At 45.6% G+C, this 23,414-nt stretch overlaps 1 protein-coding gene across 6 annotated transcripts in view; it reads left to right on the forward strand.

Annotated features, from left to right (window-relative positions):
• The window catches only part of rnf213b (ring finger protein 213b), a 27,112-nt gene extending 3,759 nt beyond the window's left edge, over nt 1-23,353 (forward strand). For 4 of the 6 annotated variants that reach the window (XM_019277744.2, XM_019277746.2, XM_019277749.2 and 1 more), the window contains 56 exons: nt 64-119; nt 191-356; nt 431-565; nt 686-784; nt 865-993; nt 1,174-1,339; nt 1,734-1,901; nt 1,990-2,139; nt 2,235-2,863; nt 3,017-3,176; nt 3,264-3,481; nt 3,560-3,703; nt 3,786-3,938; nt 4,056-5,322; nt 5,406-5,590; nt 5,691-5,843; nt 6,021-9,857; nt 9,953-10,089; nt 10,177-10,275; nt 10,390-10,502; nt 10,609-10,722; nt 10,830-10,876; nt 10,959-11,115; nt 11,299-11,434; nt 11,631-11,819; nt 11,902-12,035; nt 12,138-12,313; nt 12,392-12,595; nt 12,692-12,879; nt 12,955-13,069; nt 13,152-13,252; nt 13,359-13,535; nt 13,773-13,918; nt 14,005-14,104; nt 14,226-14,337; nt 14,588-14,792; nt 14,925-15,115; nt 15,216-15,338; nt 15,447-15,548; nt 15,635-15,877; nt 16,476-16,560; nt 16,638-16,672; nt 16,773-16,876; nt 16,976-17,126; nt 17,208-17,373; nt 17,466-17,563; nt 17,651-17,899; nt 18,513-18,645; nt 18,724-18,807; nt 18,944-19,127; nt 20,295-20,496; nt 20,588-20,665; nt 20,847-21,044; nt 21,592-21,681; nt 21,998-22,176; nt 22,694-23,351. In XM_019277744.2, coding sequence (XP_019133289.1) covers nt 64-119; nt 191-356; nt 431-565; nt 686-784; nt 865-993; nt 1,174-1,339; nt 1,734-1,901; nt 1,990-2,139; nt 2,235-2,863; nt 3,017-3,176; nt 3,264-3,481; nt 3,560-3,703; nt 3,786-3,938; nt 4,056-5,322; nt 5,406-5,590; nt 5,691-5,843; nt 6,021-9,857; nt 9,953-10,089; nt 10,177-10,275; nt 10,390-10,502; nt 10,609-10,722; nt 10,830-10,876; nt 10,959-11,115; nt 11,299-11,434; nt 11,631-11,819; nt 11,902-12,035; nt 12,138-12,313; nt 12,392-12,595; nt 12,692-12,879; nt 12,955-13,069; nt 13,152-13,252; nt 13,359-13,535; nt 13,773-13,918; nt 14,005-14,104; nt 14,226-14,337; nt 14,588-14,792; nt 14,925-15,115; nt 15,216-15,338; nt 15,447-15,548; nt 15,635-15,877; nt 16,476-16,560; nt 16,638-16,672; nt 16,773-16,876; nt 16,976-17,126; nt 17,208-17,373; nt 17,466-17,563; nt 17,651-17,899; nt 18,513-18,645; nt 18,724-18,807; nt 18,944-19,127; nt 20,295-20,496; nt 20,588-20,665; nt 20,847-21,044; nt 21,592-21,681; nt 21,998-22,176; nt 22,694-22,832 — 13,299 coding nt within the window. In that variant the 3' untranslated portion in view covers nt 22,833-23,351. Of the gene's footprint in view, nt 1-63; nt 120-190; nt 357-430; nt 566-685; nt 785-864; nt 994-1,173; nt 1,340-1,733; nt 1,902-1,989; nt 2,140-2,234; nt 2,864-3,016; nt 3,177-3,263; nt 3,482-3,559; nt 3,704-3,785; nt 3,939-4,055; nt 5,323-5,405; nt 5,591-5,690; nt 5,844-6,020; nt 9,858-9,952; nt 10,090-10,176; nt 10,276-10,389; nt 10,503-10,608; nt 10,723-10,829; nt 10,877-10,958; nt 11,116-11,298; nt 11,435-11,630; nt 11,820-11,901; nt 12,036-12,137; nt 12,314-12,391; nt 12,596-12,691; nt 12,880-12,954; nt 13,070-13,151; nt 13,253-13,358; nt 13,536-13,772; nt 13,919-14,004; nt 14,105-14,225; nt 14,338-14,587; nt 14,793-14,924; nt 15,116-15,215; nt 15,339-15,446; nt 15,549-15,634; nt 15,878-16,475; nt 16,561-16,637; nt 16,673-16,772; nt 16,877-16,975; nt 17,127-17,207; nt 17,374-17,465; nt 17,564-17,650; nt 17,900-18,512; nt 18,646-18,723; nt 18,808-18,943; nt 19,128-20,294; nt 20,497-20,587; nt 20,666-20,846; nt 21,045-21,591; nt 21,682-21,997; nt 22,177-22,693 lie in introns of all 6 variants that reach the window. The other 2 variants (XM_019277745.2, XM_019277747.2) reach the window with 2 other exon arrangements.
• Nucleotides 23,354-23,414: the final 61 nt, after the last annotated feature.

The raw sequence follows: 23,414 nt of genomic DNA on the forward strand, positions 1-23,414 counted from the left end.
AATTAACATTTAAAATATCATTGTTTTATCTTTAAAATGAACATTTGTCCTCTCTACATGCAGCACATTCAGAAAACTTTGACTCATATACTGCAGAAGGTCGACAAAGAGCAGGACAGGTAAGAACACCTGAATCCCTCTGATGAATGATGGGACTGTGCTCTCTGTAACATTTGCTTTGTGTCTGCAGACTGGTTGGATCTGGGAACATCAAACCAGCCTTCCTGAGCAGCATCAGTGTGATGAAGTCCACATGTGGGATTGTGCGACTCGTCTCCTGGTACCAAACTGCGGTCCTGTCCTATCAGCTCGTGCTCAGACTGGCGGAGATTCTGAATGCTGAACCGAAAAACGAGGTAACGATCTCTCCCTCTGCGGCCCGACGGCCTCATGTGGGAACAGTAACTTTAACTCACTGTGTGTCTTTCAGTCTTCGCCAGAGGAGGAGAAAACCTTAAAGGATCATCTACATGGCGTGCAGGAGCAGATCAGTGTGTGGAGAGAGAACCTGCTGGAAAAACCTCTTGTGACATCGAAACAACTCAACTACTCAAAGGAAATTGAGGTACGCGTATGAACACGAGCTTTGAGCTGTGACAGCGAAGAAACATGAAATGATCACAGCGTACATTGATTGTTAGACTCTGTAATGCCTCTTATCATAATGACTGTTGTGAATGTTCAGATGTGGGATGCGCTGCTCAAAGTCGAGTGCTCTCTTGAAGAAGTTTCATCCACATGGAGTGTGAGCCTGAAAAAAGACCTGAAGAAGAGGATTTCCAAGGTGAGTGAATGTTTCCTAATCAGTGGAAAACTGACGTTTGTCTTGTTTCGAAGACGTCTGATGTCAGGTTTTCTTTGCAGACAAGTGAGGAGGATAAAGTTCTGGTCTGCTGTCTCGACGTTACCTCGGCGGCAATAAGGAAAAGCCACGAGGTGGTACAGAGCTGTTTTGATGAGCTGTGTCAGGCTGCTGTCAAGACAATCTGCCAGGTACAGTACATGTCAATGATCTGTACAGAGTATCTGCACGTCACACGTCACATGATGCACAGGATGCTCTAAAACTTACACTTACAACACTTCCAGATGTTCATAAGAAGTTCTTAACCCATTTTTTTATTTTTTTTCTCGAGCCAAGCAGGTTTAATGATCGTACATTCATGTTTTTAGAGCGGGCAGGAGGGAGACCTGATGAGGAGTCTCAGGTCTAAGGTGAAGGACCTCCCTGAAGCCGTCACATCTGCTGTTGTGGTTGAGTCAGCAGCACGATTCAGAGACGACCCTGTAGTCCAGCTGCTCGATCCACAGTCCGCCATAAACCAGCTGCTGTCTCACGGTATTTCATTTTATCGTTTATTTCATTCATTCACGTGTGTTTTGTTTCGCTCTGGCTCTTGTGGAACGCACAAAATCATCACAAACAAACACAAACAAAAGTCTGGGAGGAATCTGTAAAGTCATCAGTGGAGTTAGTGGATGAGTGAAGATGTGCTACATGGATTTTGTGCTGTAAAACAAACAAAAGCCACAAAGCAAATGTGTGGAGATCATCCCAGGACAGGCTGCTGATCCGGCTTGCCCGGTTGTGTAATTGTGTAATTGGTCTGCAGCCCTGGAGACAGCAAACGAAGCAACAGCAGAGTCACAATATTTTTTTTCCATATTTGCTGAAGGTTTTTAGTCGGTGCTTCTAAAGTTTCATACTGGTCTTTGTCATTGTTCTGGCTCAGGTGACTGGAAGTCCATCCGGATGGATGACACCGCAGCGCAGGTTGTCCACAGCTGCCTGGCTGCGCTGCATTCTCTGGTGGAGTCTCTGCTTCAAGGACACGTGCCCCTGGGACACCTACAGAGCTGCCTGCGCTATAGAGAGCAGTTTAAGAGACTTCACCTGCAGTGTATGAACCCTAACATGATAAACAGTCTTCAGCGGTCACCACATTAAAGTTTCCCGAATTAATAATAGCTGCTTTATGTTTTCCACAGACAAGAGAAAGAACAAATCTGAAGCCGTTCCTGTCGATGCCGATGTGGTTCTGGCTCAGAGAGAGAAAGATTTCAACTCCTTCGAGTTGCGGAGAGAGAAGATGGATACGCTGATAAAGATGATAGGAAAGGTTACAGAGAGCGTCACGGGTAAGTGTGACTCATTATTAACTTGAGTTATGTTAAGTCAGAGATTTGGGTCTTCTGCATCCTTTCCTGTATCACCATGGTTCTTATTTAACCAGTTCCTGAGATGTCGACTCTCGAGGAGCAGCACAGTGCAGATCTGAAGACTGTTGGCCTCAACAAACTGGTGCAGGTTGAGACCATTGTTGCTGATTGGAAGTTGGGAAGGATGGACCCTGCTCAGGTCCTCTGGTATAAAGCCAGTATGAATGTCCTGAAAATGTCCGACCAGATGCACAAACTGCATCACAGCAGCCTGATTCTGTCCTCCTGGGTCGAGCGGGCTGCGCTTTTGGCGTCTACGAGGCACCCCTGCCCAGCTCCTGTCCCCGTCAGCCTGAATCAGATCTGCGAAAACATCTGGAATCCACTGCTGGCAGAGTTCTTGCAGCTCGGTGTCAGCATAGAGAACGCAAGCATCACTTTCAAGCAGCTCGATCAGGTTTTGGTGGAGATTGGTGACCAGGGAGACGGGAAGCTAATAGAGAAGGAGCTGAGTCTGATGTCAGAGGTGCTGCGTGAATCGGGAATCAGATCTGAGGAGAACTGGGTGGATCTCAGACTCAGTCATATCCAGGATTATCGGCAGCTCCACGAGGCGGCGGCTGCAGCCGGTGCGATGCTGAAAATTGCTGAAAAAATGAAACTTTCTGGGAACTTCACAGAAATCGACACTCTCAGCCAACTGGTACGAGTCTTATGATCTGACATTAAGTGTTACAAAAGAGTTGCATTGTGCCAGTCAAAAGAACGCTGCAGTAGTCTCACAGAAGCAAACAAATGAACTTTTCTTTTGAAGAAAATGAATAATCCTTGAGTTCTGTGCACAACTATCCAACAGGAAGACGACACATTTAAGCAGAGGGCTCTGGGCTCCCTCACTGTCGACCTGTTTCATGCCAGTCAGCAGCTCTCCAGAGTCACCAAGCAGCACACGGCCTGTCTGGAAGAGTTTCTAGCGAGCCAAACTCTGGTCACCTGGGTCAAAGAGAACCTTAAAGGTGAGGAACCAAAGTCTCCAGACTAAGACAAAAACTGAGTTTAGTTTTCACAATGCATGTCTTCTCACTTCTCTGTCCCCTCAACAGATATGAGTGATGTGAAGGTCTATGTTGACCTGGCGTCCATATCTGCTGGAGAGAATGACACAGAGATCGACCAGGTGGCCTGTTTCCATGATGCAGTGATGGGTTACGCCCCTCTGCTCTACTCCCTCTCCCCTCGAGCTGGATTTAAGGATTTCATGAAGTGTGCTCTGTCGGTGTGGGAAACCCAGAACAGAGACGAGAAGCTACCAGACAAACTGGTATTTACACCTCTGTTGTATGTAGCTGGAACATAACTGTGGCAAAGTGACAATGATGCCACTTGGTTTGTTTTCCAGAGGGAGTCCACTCGATTGCTGAGCTGGCTGAAAACACTGAAGGAGACTCACGGCTCTGTGGAGCAGTCCTCTCTCTCTTTGGCTTCTTCTATTAATGCTGACGGAGTTTACCACATAGGATGGTCTGATGTAAACACAGAGAAGGTAAGTGGACAACCTTTAATTCAAATCTAAGTCAAAAGTACCAAGATGTAGGTCTTTGTTAAGATATTTCACTCGTTTGCAGAGATGTCTACAAAACATGGTCCACGTCACAGTGAGGAAGGACAGAAGGGAGAAGAGCTACAAGCTTGAAGACCTTCTGGAGTTACAGAACAAACTGATGCTCATGTCATCCAAAGGGGAGCACGGGCGAGAACAAGTCAACAGGTTCACAGAGGTCAGTGGCATTTCATTTAAATTTGATTGACACAAACTTCCTGTAGTTATTGTGTTCACTGTTTGGATTCATCTGTTGGGATTACTTGTATAACCCTCCTGTCCGCATGCACTGCAGGTTTTTGAAGGAGTTCAGCGACTGGGCACCATCCTTCTTCAGATGCAAACATCTGGAAACATGCTTTTCAGGGAATGGCGTGCTGAGGTCGAGTGCTGCCCACAGCAGCAGCCGTGCATTAAAGTCACCTTCGTATCCCTGATGGGTAAAGAGATGGTGTACTGCGGGGAGGTGACTGAGCAGCTACAGAAGCTGGCTCAGTCCATGGAGAGCTGCCAGAACGAGTGGCGCTCCTTCATCAGCAACATGCGCTCCAGCTTCAGCCTGCTGAACTACTACACCTCAGAGCAGATCGTGTACCTATGCCACTGGATACACAAAGTGTGTCAACGGCAGGCATCAGTTCCTCCACAGCTATGGCATTTACTGTTTCCCATAAAGCCTCAGTGTACTCTAACTGATGTCAGAGTCGCTTTCACTAATGCAGCAAGTATGGCCTCACAGCATGATGGATTGGAAATGGAGCCTGACGATGAAGATCAGTATTACACACCAGCTTCACCAGGTCACTCTGAAGAGGACACGGAAGAGGCTCATGATTTGATGGAGTTTTCAGATGACGAAGATGAAGATGATGCCGTCAGGAGGTTTGATGAGGACAGTCTTGAAAAACTCTGGCGTAAATTCAAGGATGACATGTCACAGTATCTCAGCGAGTACTTGGACATTTCATCTTTGGCCCTCTTCCTCTCGTGCCTCTCGGAAATGAACCCGCAACAGATAACCAGGAACCTTCCGCCGGTTCTCCATGAAGGAAAGCCCAATCTTGTGATTTGTCCCAGTGCAGAAGTTTTTACCACCATCCTGTCTTTTTACATCCAAAGTCCGGAGCAGCCTCTGCCATCTACAGATGAGGTTCTAGTCTGCAGAGAAGAAACCACAGAGGAGCAGGTGGAGATCTTTCTCCGCCGAGCTCTTGGCCAAGGCTCCCGACAAAACTGGCACAAGATTTACTCTCTTGTCAATCCAGGGTTGCTGGGATATGACGTCAGTGTGGCCTTGGGGGAGCTCTTTGAGGGTCTTCAGAGAAGTGCCAGTCCGCAATACCGTTTGGTAATAGTCAGCCCGGTTGTGCACCAGCACAGATATGTGCCCTCTTTCTTCAGCAATGACAAAGTACAGGCTGGTGTGAGTCTAACAGCGGAGACTGCCAGGAAATATCTACGTCACCACTTCACACAAAACAGCCTCCTGCAAAACCCTGTCACACTGGTTTCTCCTGATCATCTCTCAGTCTGGATGGTGTCATCAGTACGCCCTGCAGTTGGTAAGACTAACCCATATTGGCATGCTGTTATTAAAATGCATGTGCAGTTGAGGAAAAAAATTATTTTTTTCTTTTATCAACAGGGAAATCCCTTTATGTGGATCGATTGTTTGAGAAGTTTCAGCAGAAATCTCCCAGAGCAGAACATGTTAGGATCAGACTGATTGAGCCATGCGTTGACATAGACTCCTTGATAAAGAGTCTATCAGAAAAACTGGCACCCTTGAGAGACCAGGACCCCGTTCTCCTGCACATCGACACCGCTGGAGTAAGTATGCAAGCACAAGCATTTATCTCTGTAGACAGCCTGTTCCGGTTTTGGCGGTACTTCATAATCTGTCTTCTTTGTCACTTTTGTTACCTCTCAGGTGCGTTCAGGTCTGGAAGAGCTCCTGTTCCATCTGTTAGTTCTGGGCTGTTTGAGTGACAGCCATGGCATGCTGTGGCGAAGAAATGTAGCTCACTTGATCACTGTGGAGGTCTTGAGAACAAACACAGCACCTCAAAACCGGCCAAAACAGGTAGCAATGTCTATTTCAGATCACAACTTCTTTTCAGTGTGGGCGTTCACTGTCAGAAAATTGTTGTCTGTATGTCTGTAAGCGTGATAAAATTATTGAATGTAAAGCTAAATTACAAAAATGACCTCAAGCTGCAATTTGTTTTCACATATCTTTGTGTTTCATTTGCTCGTCCAGATGAAGCTTGGACTTCTTGACATTCTGCCTACCATCCATTGTAGACCTCCAAAAGAGGTGATGCAGTTGTTGGTCAGTAGAGGGGTGGCGACAAAAAAGACAGTTGATCCGCTCATGGATGAGCAGGAGTTTTGCAGCGAGGGGATTCAAAGGCCGTATCAGTACTTAAAGAAGTACAGGAAGAATGAAAATCTGGATCGTTTTAACTACCAGGAAGGATCGAGAGAGGGCAGTCCCACTGACTGTGTCCATCATTTTCTGTTATACTGTGGAATGCAAGATCCATCCTGGGCAGAGCTGAAGAACTTCTCCTGGTTCCTCAATGTGCAGCTGAAAGACTGTGAGAACTCAGTTTTCTGTGATCCAGATTTTCTGGCTGACCAGCTGCCTGGTTTCAAAGGCTTCATTGTGAAGTTCATGATTCTAATGGCAAGAGATTTTGCCTCGCCATCTCTGAACACGTCTGATGAAAGTCCCATGCTGCACGTTGATAACAGTCTGGAGGATGACCTTCTTGCCCGTCTGACAATTCGGAAGCATTGGGAGAATGAGTCTCATCCATACATCTTCTTTAATGCAGACAGATCCTCAATGTCTTTCCTCGGCTTTAATGTAAGGATGGTTTTGGGGCGAAACACACTCAGCGCAGTTGATCCTCAGAGCAACAAGGTCCTGATAGAAGATGTGATGTCAGTGCAACTTTTGGAAGGTTTGGAACGGCAGGGAATCTGTCTCACTGAAAAATTTGATCAGTTGCCCCGGCCAGAAAAAATCAGAAGGATTTCATGTGTTGTTGGTGCAAAGAAAGGGATGGTGGTTGGAAGATTTGATCCAGACCCAACGTATGAGCTCACTGCTGACAATGTGATGAAGATGTTGGCCATACACATGAGATTCCGGTGTGAAATTCCAGTTGTGATCATGGGAGAGACGGGCTGTGGAAAAACCAGATTAGTCCGTTTCCTTTGTGCCCTCCAGAGGGAGGAAAGACCAGTAGAGAACATGGTACTTGTCAAGGTACATGGTGGAACTACAGCTGAGATGATCTACAGAAAGGTGAGGGAGGCAGAGATACTCGCTGAGAAGAACCACAAAATCCATAAGCTGGACACCATTTTGTTCTTTGATGAAGCCAACACCACAGAGGCCATTTTTGCCATCAAGGAAGTCCTGTGTGACAAATCAGTGAAAGGGAAACCTCTGAAGCCAGGCAGTGGCTTAAAAATAATAGCTGCTTGCAATCCTTACAGGAAGCACTCACCTGAGATGGTGGAACGTTTGGAACGTGCAGGTTTAGGGTACAGGGTGAAGGCAGATCAAACAGAAGACCGTCTGGGCAAAGTCCCACTGAGGCAGCTGGTGTACAGAGTTCATCCCCTGCCTCCAAGCATGGCTTCTTTGGTTTGGGATTTTGGTCAGTTGAGTGATTCAACAGAGCTTTCCTACATCAAACAAATTGTCCAGAAGAATGTTCACGACCATCGTTTGCCAGTGGTCTGCAAGGACATCATCTCAAACGTGCTGGGAGCCTCCCAGAAATATATGCGGAGTTGCAAAAATGAGTGCAGTTTTGTGAGTCTCAGAGATGTGGAGAGGTCGATGAAAGTGCTAGTTTGGTTTTACCAGCATAGCGAGGTCCTTTTCAACAACTGCTCTCAACTCAATGAGGCTCATAAAACACTGAAGTGCTTGATTCTTTCAGTTGGAGTCTGCTACTATCCATCTCTGGTGGACAAAGAGAAGTACCTCTCTGTGATCTGTAAGTGCTTTCCAGAACCTCTATGCTCTTCAGCAGCATTGCAGGAAGAAATCTCATCCTGTCAAGACATCTTCCTTAAAAACATACAGACAAGAGAGACCATAGCCAAAAATGTCGCACTCAAAGAGAATGTGTTTCTCATGGTGGTTTGCATTGAGCTCAGGATCCCACTCTTTCTGGTTGGCAAGCCAGGCAGCTCAAAGTCTCTTGCTAAAACAGTGGTTGCTGATGCCATGCAGGGCCAGAACTCCCACTGTGGCCTATTCAAGAAACTCAAGCAAGTTCATATGGTCTCCTTTCAGTGTAGTCCTCACTCAAGTCCTGAGGGCATCATAGGGACATTCAGGAACTGCGCCCGCTTCCAGAAGGACAAAAACATGGATGAGTATGTTTCAGTGGTGGTGCTTGATGAGATAGGACTCGCAGAAGATTCTCCTCAAATGCCCCTGAAGACCCTCCATCCTCTCCTAGAAGATGGTTGCATTGACAATGACAAGCCAGATCCACACATGAAGGTTGGCTTTGTGGGCATTTCCAACTGGGCTCTTGACCCAGCAAAGATGAACAGAGGAATATTTGTGTCCAGATGGGATCCAAGTGAAGACGAGCTTGTGGAAACTGCCAAGGGAATTTGTTCATCCTCCAACCAAATTCTCCTGAAAATCAAACACCTCTTCCCATCTTTGGCAAAGGCCTTCTTGAGCGTCTGTCAAGAGACCTCAAAAAATCAATTCTTTGGGCTAAGGGATTACTATAGCCTAGTCAAAATGCTTTTTGCCGCAGTCAAATCCACCCAACAAGAACCAGATGGCGGACAATTGGTGGAGGCTATCTTGCGTAACTTCAGTGGACAGCCAGAGGGTTTTGACCCAGTAATATTTTTCCAAGAGGTTCTCCAAAACTTGATGGAAATTCCAAGACCAAACACCTTGCAAATGGTGAAAAAGAATCTTGATTATGAAAGCAACCAGGAGAGCCGTTACCTCCTTTTGCTGACCACCAACAATGCAGCACTTCATATCCTGCAACAACAAGTCTTTGCCAAAGGAGACTATCCACCACCTGAAATTGTCTTTGGCTCAGGATTCCCAAAGGACCAGGAATATGCCCAAATCTGCCGCAATGTTAACCGTGTGAAAACATGCATGGAGACCGGACGCACTGTCATCCTCCTCAACATGCAAAATCTTTATGAAAGCCTGTACGATGCTTTGAACCAGTACTATGTTTACCTCAGTAAGCAGCAATACGTTGATCTTGGTCTCGGCTCTCACAGAGTCAAATGTCGTGTCCACACAAACTTCAGACTGGTGGTAGTGGAGGACCAGAAGAAAGTCTATGAGCACTTTCCCATGCCCCTCATCAACAGGCTTGAAAAACACAGGGTTGATAGGAGTACCGATCTCGAACCATGGCAACACAGGGTTCTCCACAAACTAAAGGAGTGGGTGAAGGAATTCTCAGGTGAGGCCTCAGAGGATTTCAAGTTGTCTGACATTTTTGTTGGCTACCATGGTGATGCCTGTGCCAGTGCTCTCTTGCAAGCGCTAGAAAGCCGAGCACAAAAAGCTGCACAGAGTGCAGTAGGACAACACCAACAGAAGGAAAATGATGACTTACTTGAAGAAGATGAACCAAATGAAACAACTGAATCAAATCCAAATGAACTGAAAGAGGTCACTGATAAGGAGGACGATCAGTTGGGTGAACTGATGGACGTAGAGATTGCTGAAAAAGAGGGAGCAACTGAGTCCATGGAAATGAACAATGATGAATCCACTGAGGTATGTGATGACAGGAACAAAGTGATCTCTGAGGGCGAAGAAATGATGATCACAGAAAATGAAGTGGGATCTGCTGGGGAAAACGTGGAAGAAGAAGTCTTCGATATAGCTAAATGTCTCTTGTTGAACTGCTCCACCCCGGACGCAGTGGTCAGGCTCAAGTATTCAGATTTAGCACACCAGGACAAGGAGAAACTCCAGAGAATGTACTTCCAGCAACAGCATCACCACTCCCTCCGAGACTTCCTGGAAGATTGCCTGAACAAGCATCAGAGGTCCAGCAAGTTTCTAGAGGTAGGCCACAGTCCACTGCTCCAGTTTTGTTTCATCAATACTTTATAACAATCACAAATTGTTGACATCCCTGTCCCCTTTGTGGTTTTGCATAGATAACTACATTCTCCAGCTTGTTAACCAGATCAGATGTCAAGGTTGTAGCCCATGCTTTAGGACTGCATACGGACAAGATCCTCCTGCTCTCACTCCACCAGTTTGACACCGAGGTCTCCTTCTGCAACAAGATACGGTACGAACTATTCAGATAACAGCAGCATGGCTTATTTATTTATTTTTTTGTTGCTTAATCTTTTACTTACTCACCTCTATGTGTCAGGGGCTTCCTTCAAGATGCCAGTCACTCTCTCCACATCCTGTTAATCCAGATGGACCTCGAGGAATCCCACTGCAGTGATGAACTGATAGCATCAGCAAAGTAAGGCTCAGTGTCAACATCCCGGACAGATTGCAGGGTGACTTTATGCATGCTCAGTGGAAAAAAGGAAACTACAGGCATTTCAGAAATGTTCATGATTTCATCTTCTTCCAGGTACTGCACCATGAATTACTTGATGTCACTGGAGGATCAGACCTGTTGGGTGATTTTCGTTGTGAAGGTTTCTCGGATCCAAAGTCAATCTCAGTACATCGGTTTCCAAGGAGGTGAGTTAGTAGAATATGAGCATCATTGAAATCTAATTGTGCGCTGACTACGTTGTACATGATGTATGAGAGGATTAAAGCCATCTTTTTGTTTTTTGTATCAAAGGAGTCTGGCACTCGGTGCATATTGATGACCTGAGGGATTCAGAGGACATGAGCCTGAACCTGTTTGGTTTCTGTGGGACTCTCATTAGCAGCCTACTCAACCCCGCTTCACCAGGTGGAAACAATACATCCTCTGGGCTTTAATAAGATTTATTTTTTGGTTTTGTTGTTCTCTGGGCAATATCTTACTGCAAAGTAAATGGTATTTTTGTTCTTTAATAGAACACCATGAAGATGAAGAAACAATGAGGAAAAGGAAAGAGTCTCAGGTATATAGAAATTCAAGTTTAAGAGTAAATAAATTCTTAGTTTTTAATTTTACTTAAATTTGATGTACTTGTGTTTGTACAGGTAGATCGAGCTCACCTCCACAGCCTATCCTTAGTGAGATCATGTCTCCAAAAAGCTGTGGGTCTGCTGAGGGACTCTAGTGACGTGACATCCCGAAGCATGCAGCGGATACACATCCTCCTGGCTCTTCTAGGAACTGATCGAGGGCATATAGGAGGTAAAATAATTGTAGTTTCTATTTCATGGATCCCACAGGGTTTGTTGATGAGTATCAATCACTTTCTTTGTTAATTGTGATAATTATTTCGTCTATAAGAAACCAACATCTGACTCTAACGTAGGATCCTTGTTGCATCTCTGACTGGTTTCTGATAGATGTCACTTATTTGCTTTATTAAAGCTCGCTTTCAGGACGTGTTGTTAAGCAGACTGGCAGACGCTTTGGCACAGAGAGAAGAAACGATGGGCTGTCCGAAGGAGTGGGTGAGCAGAGAAGCCAAGAAACGGCAGGCTCTGCAGGAGGGGGGAACTCTGAGGTAAAGTTATTTACCAGATTAGCTTGAAAACTATTGAACCGATTAGGACAAGGAGCAAGTGAGTCGTTCTTTGTTGTGAATCTGGTTTCAGTTGTGAAACTTAGAATTTCATTTAGATCCCAACCAGGAACCCATTCAAGCTTTCTGGCACTTCATATGCTCTAGTGCAGATTTCTTTTGTGTCTTTAACTGACAGACACACCCTGTGGCGCTGTCTTCAGTCCACCGTGACTCCAACCTTGGCTGGCATGTTGGAAGTCATGGACAGGTATGCAAATCTGGACCTGCTCTCTGATGGCAGGCTCGGCAAGGGCCTGGTGAAGCTGTGGTTGGACATCCTGGCAGATTCACAGATTTTAGACCTAACACCTCTCCAAAAGCCAAGGTATCATAGGTCACTTCTTCTGTATAATTCCCACAGGGAATTTAATCAACGAAGGGCATAATTTATAATTATTTATTTCCAGTGAGTCAGACCAGGAGGTGCTCGTACATCACTACTTCATGCTGGATGGGGAAGAACAACCCTGTGCTGCTGCGTTCAGCTGGCTCGTCAGGAGGCACCTTGAAAGTCTTTGGGAAGAATCAGAGTTTATTCCAGGTTTGCTTTGGCCTTCTAGATTATTTTGTATAATGGAGACATCATAACGTATATATGATACCGTATTAAATAGTCTTTTCTTCTCTTGTAATTGATCTTCAGTAACAAAAGAGGGTGGCACAGAGAGGATCCTCCAGTTTGTGAGCACCTTCAACGACAGCAGGCTGGGCAGCCACCTGCAGAAACTCTCGGATGAGGAGAGATTGGAGTATGGCCACCACTACCTACAAGACTTTCTGCTGCTTTCGTTGAAGATCAAGTCCAAGGACGAGCGCAGGGTAGAGACACTAAGATGTGAAACTTTGAGGTGAAACATGTTTTCTACCAAATAGACTTTTTACACGTGTCATCTACAGGTGCTCACCAGGGCCATGTTGGGCTGCGTGTCTGAGCTTCAGGCGTCCATGGGTGCCGTCAGCGACCTCTCTCCAGCTTGGATAACGGCTGCTGCCAAACATTTTGCCCTCAGACTGGACACTCTCTGCCACATATTCCTGCTGCAGCCCGAGCTGGCCACTGATGTCTTTCAGCAGGGGTCAAAGAGGGAAGCCCAAGAAATGGTGAGAATAACATTCATGCAGTGAACGTGGCGCACGATCCTGACACAAAACACACAGCAAACCCATCGTGTGCATGGTGTCTTTGACTTTTGGCAGGTGGAGGACATTTTAGCGCTCGGCGTCTGTGTTGAGCAGACCAAACTCCTGACTGTGACGTCGCGGCAAGAGTGCGAGTCCTTTGTGAGCAGAGTGGAGTTTCTGCAGCCGTGTCTGGATCGGGTGTTTGGTCAGAAATACAGAACCCTCTGTGGCCCCATCTCTCTGCAACATCTGGACTCCATCAGGTGAGTCTGGTGAGACGTAAAAAAAAGGTTTTCTGTGTTTCGGTGTGTTATTTATAACTTCCTTTGCCCTTCCAGGTCACTGTGGCATGGGATGCTGGTTGTTGCCTCTTTCATCCAGCACGTCATGTTTAAACAGAATGAGCCAAAATTGAAAGAACTGTCTCTGAAACACTGCAACCTTCACCTGAGTGTAAGTACAATGGTTTAAGGTCTGTGATTTGACTGGCGGGGAAAGAGTACGACACATTTCCAGATGTTTTTGTACTCAACAGCTGATGCAGGAGTCACCTGATCTAAGGAACGTGGACACGCTGCAGCAGCTGATCCGGATCCTCAATTCTTTTCATGATGAGTGCATCAGCAGGGATCTGAGGTGAGGATGTATAACACAATAAATGTCAAAATGTTTTATTATGATAAATGTTACTAGATTCTCTCCACCGTGCAGTAATTAACCTCTCGTGATATGTTCTCTAAAGGTTCGGCTTCTCTTGCCCGATTTGCTTCGTGGAGCTCACCGAGCCGTCCGTCCTGCCCTGCCAGCACATCTTCTGTTTGCCGTGTCTCCAACGCAGCGTTCAGTCCTGTAGACGTTGCCCCGTATGCAGGAACGACCTGCCACCCAACTTCAAGCCGACTGTTTCTCACGCCATCAAGTGAGTTCAGAAAAATCTGGATCATCAGTTATAGGAATTATTGCACTAAAATCTGAGACTCTTGTATGACCAGTCAATCATCTTGTGTGTTTTTTGGCCTCTATCCACACCAAAGAAATTCACAGCTCATAACACACAAGGTGGATGAGAAAAATAATACGAAGTGGAAGTGAAATAATGATTTGTGGTCAACAGTCCAACAGTCTTTTCAGTAACTTTGTTTCTCTGTTGGTCCAGGGAAGCCCTTCAGCAGCAGGCAGCAGTCAGGCTCTGCTGTAACTCCTTCTTCCTGGACGTGGTGTCCAGGTTCTGTCTGTCCGAGGGGCAGAGGCCTGGACAGGGAGTGGTGGAGCTGCTCTTCTCTTTACTCGTCTCCGCTCAAGGTGAGTGAACAAGACACTGATAATAACTAAGATACCTTCTGTGATAACTAAGGCGTTCACCACTTTTATTCTTTTGTGTGATGCAGGCGACGTGTACAGGACCAGACAGCTCACTCCCTTCCTGGACTGTGTGGATAACAGTCCAGTGGTGCGATCTGTGCTGCCCAAACTGCTGCTGCAGTACAGGTGAGGGCGTGAATCCAGAGAGCACGGGAGGAGGAAGTACTCCTCCACAAGAGCGGTTTCATTAAAAATAGTTATTTTTCTAGATTGTTTCATGTTTGTTAAATCACAGTTTGTCTGTCAGTTTCGACCAGGTGAAGGCTCACATTCAGGAATACCTCACTAATCTGGCAGAGCATCTCCTTCCCAGAGAAGATCGTACTGAACTCTACCTGCTGTTTGTCAACTGCTTCCAGGTAAAAGACTCAAAAAAACTTGACTCTGTTTGTGTTTTCTGCACAAACACAATCTTCAGAGTGACGATAATCACCATCATATTTTTGTTTCTTTCATTTTGGCCTCATCTTTGGTGGCACAGTGAGTAATGCTTTGACGTGTTTGACCTTTCACACGTCTCAGTTCTCAGCCTTTTCTTTGAGTTTACCATGCACGGCCCAGTCGTATGCTGTGACTTGTTATTAATAATGTTTTTGACATTTTTCCCAGGACTCTCTGTTGTGCTCAGAAGCGAGAGCAGTTGAACAGAGTGAAGAACAGCAAAGGCAAGCAGAGATCACATTCCTGAGCCGGGTGGCCAGGAAACAGACTGCAGACAGACAACAAGACCCGGCAGAGTTCCTGCTCAACATCGCCAGGCTGAGAATATGCCTGAGCACTGCTGCCCGGCTGCTGGTGAAAGCTGCAGCCCACGGTGTGTAATGCAATCACACTGTCGTTAGATTGGACACATTGCGTAGCAGGATGTCCTCAGATGTCCTGTAGTTTCAGTATAGAGGGAAGTAAAGGTCCATGTCATGTTTTGATGTGTCTTCGTGAAATGCAGGCGGAGGCGGAGGGGTGGAGGCTCAGTACCTGCAGCAGGTGAGGGCGGTGTGTGAGTACTGTGGTAACGACTGGCACAGGGTTTACCTGCTACGAGCCCTCAACAGACTCTCCGGTGTGGACTGCATACTGTCCCTGATGAACAATCCGGCCCGGAGATGGGTCTTCCCCGAAGATGTCCTTCGACTTCAGGTATCTTAGAGAAACGCAGAGCTGCCAAAGTGAGAGAGTTCCTCTCCTGTTGACATTATCTGAAACCTGAAAACTTTATTTATAAAACATTTTCTCAAAGCGGATGATTCCAACCAATGTGGACCACTTCCTGTGCTGTGGGCCGCCGTACCGAGCTGTGAGAGACGCCGTGGCCGTGGTTCTGCTGGAAAACAGATCCGACACCTTCGTGACAGAAATCAAGGTCAGAGAGACTCCAGAGCTCTGTATGAACACTGTAATGGTGTTGTGAACAATTATGACTGATATGCTATATTCATCTTTTAAATCTGTTCTTTTATTTCCTCTGTAGAAGCTGAGAGCTTCTCGGCTCAGCCTCGTGGCCCTGGCCCTCTTCAGACAGTTCACCTGCCGCTACAAGTCACCTGACCTCAGCCTTCGTCCCTCCCCGCAGGTCTCTATACGTGACGTCTGATGTGAATCGTGCCTGTTGTGAATTTACTTTCTCTTTTTAACATGCGGCTCTGCGTGAACTTGCAGGAGACGGCGAGACTGCAAGAAGTCCTGAAAAACGTCAAGCCAAAGGAGTTCAAGGATTTCTGCAGCACGCTCGTGTCAAATCACATCGGTGGTCCACGCTCAGACCTCCACATCAGCATGAACCTTCCGCCTCAGAGACAAACCCTCCTGGAGCTGCTGGTCCATCTGGACTCTGTGCTCCTCAGTGGAAATCCTCTGCTGGTTCCTCTCCACCAGATAGCCTTCCAGCCTCAGAATGCCACAGTAAGACGTCTGATCTCCTCCACCACCTTTACAAATACGGCTCTGTTAGTACTGCCACGGGTCTTCTATGACTCTGGAGAAGAAAATTATTTCGTCCTGAGCTTGGAGACAGAAGCTGACAGGAAACAGGAGAGAGTATGACAAAGGTTGGCCGTGTACGCCAATCAGCGATGCAAAAGATGCAATCAGATTGCATTATGGGACATGTAGGATCTAGTGTTTGGTCTCTACTAGAGAATGAAAGTCAGGATATGAGGCTTCAACTTTGACCTTCTTGGTTTTTAATCTATCCTAAAACTTCCTGGAAGCACCAAACTAAATATCCGGCGTGAATCATTTTCAGTTTCTCCTGATTTCCACAGAAAAATCAGAAAGGGATCAGGTTGTTTTGATTTATGTATCAGCGCTTTCAAAAGACACTGACCACCTTAGTTTACACTGAGCAGAGTCAAAGGAGGACTCATATATCTGAGTCTCACTTTTTTTGTAGAAACACTGATAATCTGCAGATAAAACATAAAAATATAAACATACCATACTCATGCTCCAAACTATTTCCCATGGATATCGCACATTCATTTTCTTGTTTTCCTCCAAGGACTCTTTCCTGCCAACCATGCCTGATGATCACACAAGTGAAGCCAGACAGTGGCTGAGTAAAGATAGGAGAGTGCAGATGTACTGTAAGTATTTTACATTATAATTTCTGCCATCATGACTTCTCTATGAACAGTCCATAATGTCTTTATATCATTTGCAGATTGTGCCAACGGACATCCATGCTTTGTTGGAGAGGTATGAGCTTCTTTTTTTGTGTCCATCCTGGCAAACATTTCTCATTATACATATCATAAATACCAATAAATAATAAATATTCTCCTGTGTTGTCCCGTAGTGTGGCAGACCGACAGTTATATCAACATGTCCAGACTGTGGAATTCCAATTGGTGGCCAGAAGTACAACCCAGTCGATGGATTCACTCAACACACAGGACCAAGGTCTTCATCTGTTCAGTCAACCAGCTCAGTGACTATTGAGTATTTTCAGCCAGATATTTGTGTTTAATTTAGTTTTTGTTCCTCCTCGTGTGTATAAAGCGTCAGAGATCGAACTCGGACCGGACACGTCTTAGGAGAGGCTCGTCAGAGGTCTGAAGCTCCTGAACGACAGATGACGTACGCTCAGTCCTGCGTCCTGCGGCTCTTTACGCACCTCGCCATGCTTCAGGGCGCCATAAGAAATCAGAGAGTGAGAGCTTGTACCAGGCCTGACGTGTCACTGGTGTTGAAAAGACGGAATTATGTGATAATACTTTTTTGTTTGTTTTAGGGAGTTTGTGACATGATCCACCCCGGGACCCGTGATGTGTTCAACTTCCTGTGGAACCACCTGGACCAGGACCTGCGTGTGCTGGGGAAGACGCTGGATCAGAACATGGACAACACGGCGGTTACAGTTCATTTGATTCTCACAACCTGCACAGAGCCCGCTGCAGGTGATACTGACTCTCCAACCACTTTCAGCATTCATTGCTTCTATTGTCCACGTGACAAACATGTGACACGACTCTGCTGAATGTTAACAAAGGTTCCCGCGGCGCAGCAGGACAGGATCTGTCCTCCAGACAAGCACGGCAAGCGTGGGAGAAGCTTGTGTGTGATTCTGCCATCAACCCAGTGCTTCAAGTGAGAAACTGTCCAACTGGAATCAGTAAATGTGATATATATTTATAAGGAAGACATGATCAAATCTTTCCTCCTCCTGTCCTGCAGGATTTGCAGAGGAAACTCGCTGAAGCTCAGGACAGAATCGCTGCAGATGATGGACTTTCAGGAGGTCCCCTGATGACTCTCCTCTTCAAGGATCCTGGGAAAATGTTGTCCCTCCCTTCTGACTGTCCGACACAATGCTCCTCTTTCTGGACTCTTCCCGAGACGATGACAGTGGAGCGCTTCACTCAGATGGTGGGAGAATCGCAGCAGCGCAGCTCCTTAACTCTGCTGATAATGTTCCTCGATAAGGTACCAATCTTCATCAGAGACACCTGAGCTGACATGTTTCCTGATCTGAGGTATCAAAGAGAGAAGACGAGCTGATGAGAGTCCAGCTTGTAATGAAAGTAGAAGACTTTCAGCACAGCACAGTTTCCTAAATAAGAGAAAATGTTCAGAAACGTAATCTGCATTGCAAACACAGGATGACATGCTGTGCTTTTTGGAGAAAAGAGGCCGCTGAGTTTTGGACCTCTCACACTAACTGTGTGTCACATTAACCGAATATCTCTTGTGGCGAGGATGTGGCCTTTTCTGGAACCTCCATGTTCAGCAAAAGAGTCGTTTAGCTTCTACACTTACATTTATTTATAAGCTAAAACATAAAGTGACTTTTAAATGGCCACACAGAGGAGGTTTCTGCACGAGAAGTCAATCAGTTCCTACAGGTCCAGTGCCAAATCTATTGAGATATCATGACAAACAAAGAAACATGCAACGTCTGGTCACCCTCTCTTCTTACTGACACATTTGAAGCTCTTATTGTTCCTCAAACTATCTCTGTGAGCTTTAATGGATGTTATAATATGTTCATTACCATGTTAGTTGTCTCTCTGACTGTTCATGTGTGTGTTTGTCCCAGATACACTGCGTGAGGCAGTTACATCACCTGCCCGAGCTGGCTGCTTTGCAGTCAGACCTGCTGAAGGTGTTTCCTCTGGCGCCAGACTCCACGGCGCAGAGTATTGCACACATGTTGCAGCAGATACCAGCAGGTATGTCAACACACAGCAGGACCAATAATAAAACACACTGAACACACACAAACTGAGCTTTGTCATCAACCCCGTCAGGATACCAGAAGAAGATTCTGCTGGAGAGAGTGGACAGATTCATCAAGGTGTGGAACTGCCTCAGAGCCGAGGTGGCAAACAACTGTAAGCATGTCTGCATTAACGCTTAAGAGTTGTACAGGTGTGACTACTGGTTCCCAAGCTGGTAACTAGAGGGAGCCAAAGCTTCACACACTTCATGACCCTCTGTGTGTGTGTGTGTGTGTGTGTGTGTGTATAGCAGCAGACTTGGGTGTGGATGTGAACTTGTGCGAGAAGGAGGTGACGACCGAGAGTTCTGGAGAGTTTCTGACACCGTCTCGACGTGGACCGGGCTCGTGTCTGCGAACTCTGGTCGACCTCCTGTTGAAGACTCACAACAGCCTGGTGACGGAGGCCAGGACAGCCAGTGGCCAAGAGGACAGGTCAGTACACGGGCTCCAGAGCCAGGCGCAAAGGCTGCTGGGATCTAAGGAGTCTGAGTTCAGGCCGGCAGCACTGCGTGAAAATATGATTCATCAAGCAAAACAATCTTTATTAAAATGACTTCCATCTGGATCATTATCGCGACCAGCTGTGACTCCTTAGGCTCTTGTAAAAATCTATAAATATTTCTTTTATATTCCTATTATTCATGAGTTTTAACCAGATAAACCTCTGCTGTAATGTGATGTCCAATCAAACACACTGAAGCACCAGATCATCTTGTTAAATAGACGCCATATTCCCACTCGATCATTGCAGAAGTCTGTAAAGAAATATGATTGAATATATATATTGAGTTGACAGCTCATTCTTGATCAACTCAAGGTCCGCTCACTTGCTTGTTCTGGAACTTTCAAATGTCTCACACAGTCTTCAGCAGCAGATTGACTTTTGTTTCAAGGAGCTCTAAAGTTCTTTTTTTATATATATATATATATTTTTTTTTCTGGGCTTGTCAAGCTTTATTGATAGAGACGGCTGAACAGTGACAGGACAGCAGGCAGAGAGCAGCAAAGGGCTGCAGGTTGGATTCGGACCCTGGGCCGCTGCAGAAAGGACTGAGGGTGCACACTCTGCACACTGAGCAAACGGCGCCCCCTAAAGTTCATTTCTGACTTCATAAACAAAATTAGTTTAGTTTATTACTTTATTTGACATGAACCGTGCATGTTCATAACATTTCTTTAACCTGTTTGTGTGCAATACGATCGACAACATCATTTAAATGGTGTTAGCACACAGAACACATTAAAACAAACTTAAGTTACCTAAGTGGATTTTTGAGGAACAGCTCAAAACAAAGTGTGAATATTTGTTGGTGTCATAATATATCAGACACATGGTCATGAAAATGCAAAGTGGAGCAGAGAGAGAAAAATGAATTTATGAAACCTTTAACCATAGATCGTTCACACACATGCACAGGAGGGTGGAGATGTGTCAACACTTGCAGAATCTCTGTTGGAGGTGTCATCATAGTTCTGTGGGTGTAGATTCTGCGTTGGCCCACAAACTGGACTTCCTAGATCCTGTAACAACATGTCAACTCCACTGTAACCTTTTTTAAACCTGCGATTAACACGGCCGGTCTTTTTTTATTCCTCCAGTGAATACATTGTTCCTTTAGAGAGGATATCAGAAACCCAGCTGACCCTGTGTCACCCAGAGCGAGAGCTGCTTCCTCTGGTGTTAGCCCACTGCCACTACACCTTGAAGAAAGGTGGTGAGACCGGCAGCAACTATGACCTGCCCGGCATTCAAGGCCAGCTGATCCGTCGCTTCCTGGCTGGAAAACCACGTATCCAAGCGGTAAAACGAAACTAATCATACAGCTGCATGCAGATGTCAGGTAATCCCACATATTTACTAACCAGTGCTGTTGTCCTCTGATCAAAACCAGGACACCTCGAGGTTCCTGAACAGACACCTGCAGGATTTCTCTGTGGTTCTAACAGAGGTCAGAGGAAAGATTCGCCAGGTAAGACCATATTTAGGATTTTATGCTACCAAACTTCATCTGGAACTGACTAATGCAAGCCCAGGAATGTTCTCAGTAGTTTCCCCTGTAGGATTTTGTGAGGCCACTTTGTTAGAGGTCAAATTCCTTCCCTCACATTCGTCTCGCTGGCCCGCTGACAGTTTCTCTGTCTGTGCTGCAGGAACCTCTGAAGGGTTCTGTGTGCAACGCCGTGAGAATGATGCTGCGCTCGTACACAGACGTTTGTGACGCCGTGTTCGTGGTGGAGATCGGCCTTCGCTTTCTTGGCAAGACGGGCGGAGACCCCCAAGGTCAACTTTTGTCCTACCTCACTGATTCGCTGCAGATGAAGACGCAGATTTCCAGCTCTGTAGCCAAGGTAGAAATCTCTCAAACCCACAGCTAATTCCATTATAACACCACTATGCAAAGAATGTATTTACTGTATGTTGATCTCAATTCATGAGCAATGCACCTCCTTGTGAGACTTACAGTTCCTACGAAGCTCCTGAAGTCTGAAGCTGATTTTTTTTGTGTGTGTGAATAAGTTTTTATCTGGATGTCACCTTGTGGGACTTCCGGGCCTCCGTACATTCCATACATTCGTTGGATTCCATTATTTTTTGTGATGACCTTCATGTAATCCATCACATTAAACTAGTGGAATTCTTTCTGTTTAGTGCTGCGCTGCAGACGTTCAAACTCGGCCCTCACTTCATGCATTGCTATGTGATGATAATGTAACTCTGACAGTGCAGACTTTGTGATGTTCACTGTGATGGATTACACGAGTCAAGCATGTTTTGCAGGTTCTACAGACAGAGGCGAATGGAAAGCAGCGGCTGCCGTCCAGACAATTAATGACGAACACTTAAAACGCTGAGAAACTCTGATTTGAAACTTTAAACCTGCGTGTTTCATTTTAGAGTCTTGAAGAGAGCAGACTGGAACACAGCATATCCACCTGGCAGCTCTTGACTTGTTGGAAATCTGAGTTTATGCTGAGCAGAAAGCAAGTAAGTATGAATAAAGTCATAGACTGTATGTCTAAAGCCCCTTTTAAGACTTAAAAACACAAAGTCCATAAAAGAAACTCCACCCATGACCACAAATTTTGTCTTCGACTCATTACTTTTCCTCCTGGCTGCCTGTGACCGACCCCAAACACCGCAGAGGGTTCAGCTTTCTGGGCTGTAATCCGCTGAAAGTGTGCTGTCTGACACGGCAGGCGCCCGAAGTTTGACCCCAATAAAAACTGAATTTAAGGAATTGCACCGCTTTGTTGTTTCTATGGCGTTAAACTCTGATTGATTGATGGTCATCGTGTTTCAGGACCCGTTCCAGAGGCTGCCCTCACAGTTCCAGCAGAAGCTGTCAGACGAGGAGAGGAAAGGGCTGAAGGGTTTCCTCGCTGTCACGGATGTTGACGCTTTCTCTTTGGAGCTGCATGAAATTCTGCTGCTGAAGACGAGCAACGCCGTGCCTGACGAGGCTTACAAACCACAGTGGGAGTAAGCACAAGCCATTTGTAACCCCCTCCCCTGAGAGTGAAAACACAGCTAATTTACCATTTGTGAGTTTTTGTAGGCGGGGATGCACCAAATGGGAAAACATTTGCATTATTGACATTTCTTCCAGAGTTTAGCCAAGAGGTGTTTTTAGGAATGAGAATTCATTATAAGCTCGTGAGTGTAAGAAGTGTGCCTATTGTCACTTCAAAGATTACCACCCCTGTCTGAAGGAATCCATTGATCCTAGACAGCTTTAATCACAGTAAAGTGTGGAGGTCTCACCCGGGGCTCTCCCCTTGGGATTTGGAGCCTTTTGACATCCAGGTCCGGAGTGTGACCCCTCCAGGCGGCCATCTGTCAGGAGAAAGGAGCTTAAGCTGTATCCCCCTCAGCCACAGGTCATTTTCTATTGAAGCAGCAGCTGGGCAGGGAAGTGAATAGGAATGCCTGCGGTGGAAACAATGGACGCAGTGCTAACAGTTGTTTTCTTTGTGCCCTCCCACCCTGCTGTCTCCAGCATCAGGTACACCGTAGAGCTCCATTTGGAGGAGAAAGACCTTCCACCTCTGCTGGGACTCCAGTCTCTATCGGAGGACATCACCCTGGGAAAAGGGGCCGACGTGTGGAGGGCGGCTGTGGAGTTTAAAAGAAGATGAATGCTGAATTATTTCTGATTCCTCTTGTTGATATATCGATTATGGTGGACTGTCTATGATTACATTTGATTTCTGTGATGTAAATATTACGAATGAAAGTTGTATAAATGCATTTGTTTGTATTAATTATGTTTCCTCTGTTAATGAGGTGCCATGGAACAATTAATAAATCACTCATGCATAAATTAAACATTGTTTTTTTGTCATAGAACAGTTAATAAATCACTCATGCATAAATTAAACATTATTTTTTGACCATAGAACAGTTAATAAATGACTCATGCATAAATTAAACATTGTTTTTTGTCATAGAACAGTTAATAAATGACTCATGCATAAATTAAACATTATTTTTTGACCATAGAACAGTTAATAAATGACTCATGCATAAATGAAACATTGTTTTTTTGCCATAGAACAGTTAATAAATGACTTATGCATAAATTAAACATTGTTTTTTTTGCCATAGAACAGTTAATAAATGACTTATACATAAATTAAACATTATTTTTTGACCATAGAACAGTTAATAAATGACTCATGCATAAATTAAACATTGTTTTTTGCCATAGAACAGTTAAT

The sequence above is a fragment of the Larimichthys crocea genome, chromosome XVI (assembly GCF_000972845.2).
Source record: "Larimichthys crocea isolate SSNF chromosome XVI, L_crocea_2.0, whole genome shotgun sequence".
Taxonomy (NCBI): Eukaryota; Metazoa; Chordata; class Actinopteri; family Sciaenidae; genus Larimichthys; species Larimichthys crocea.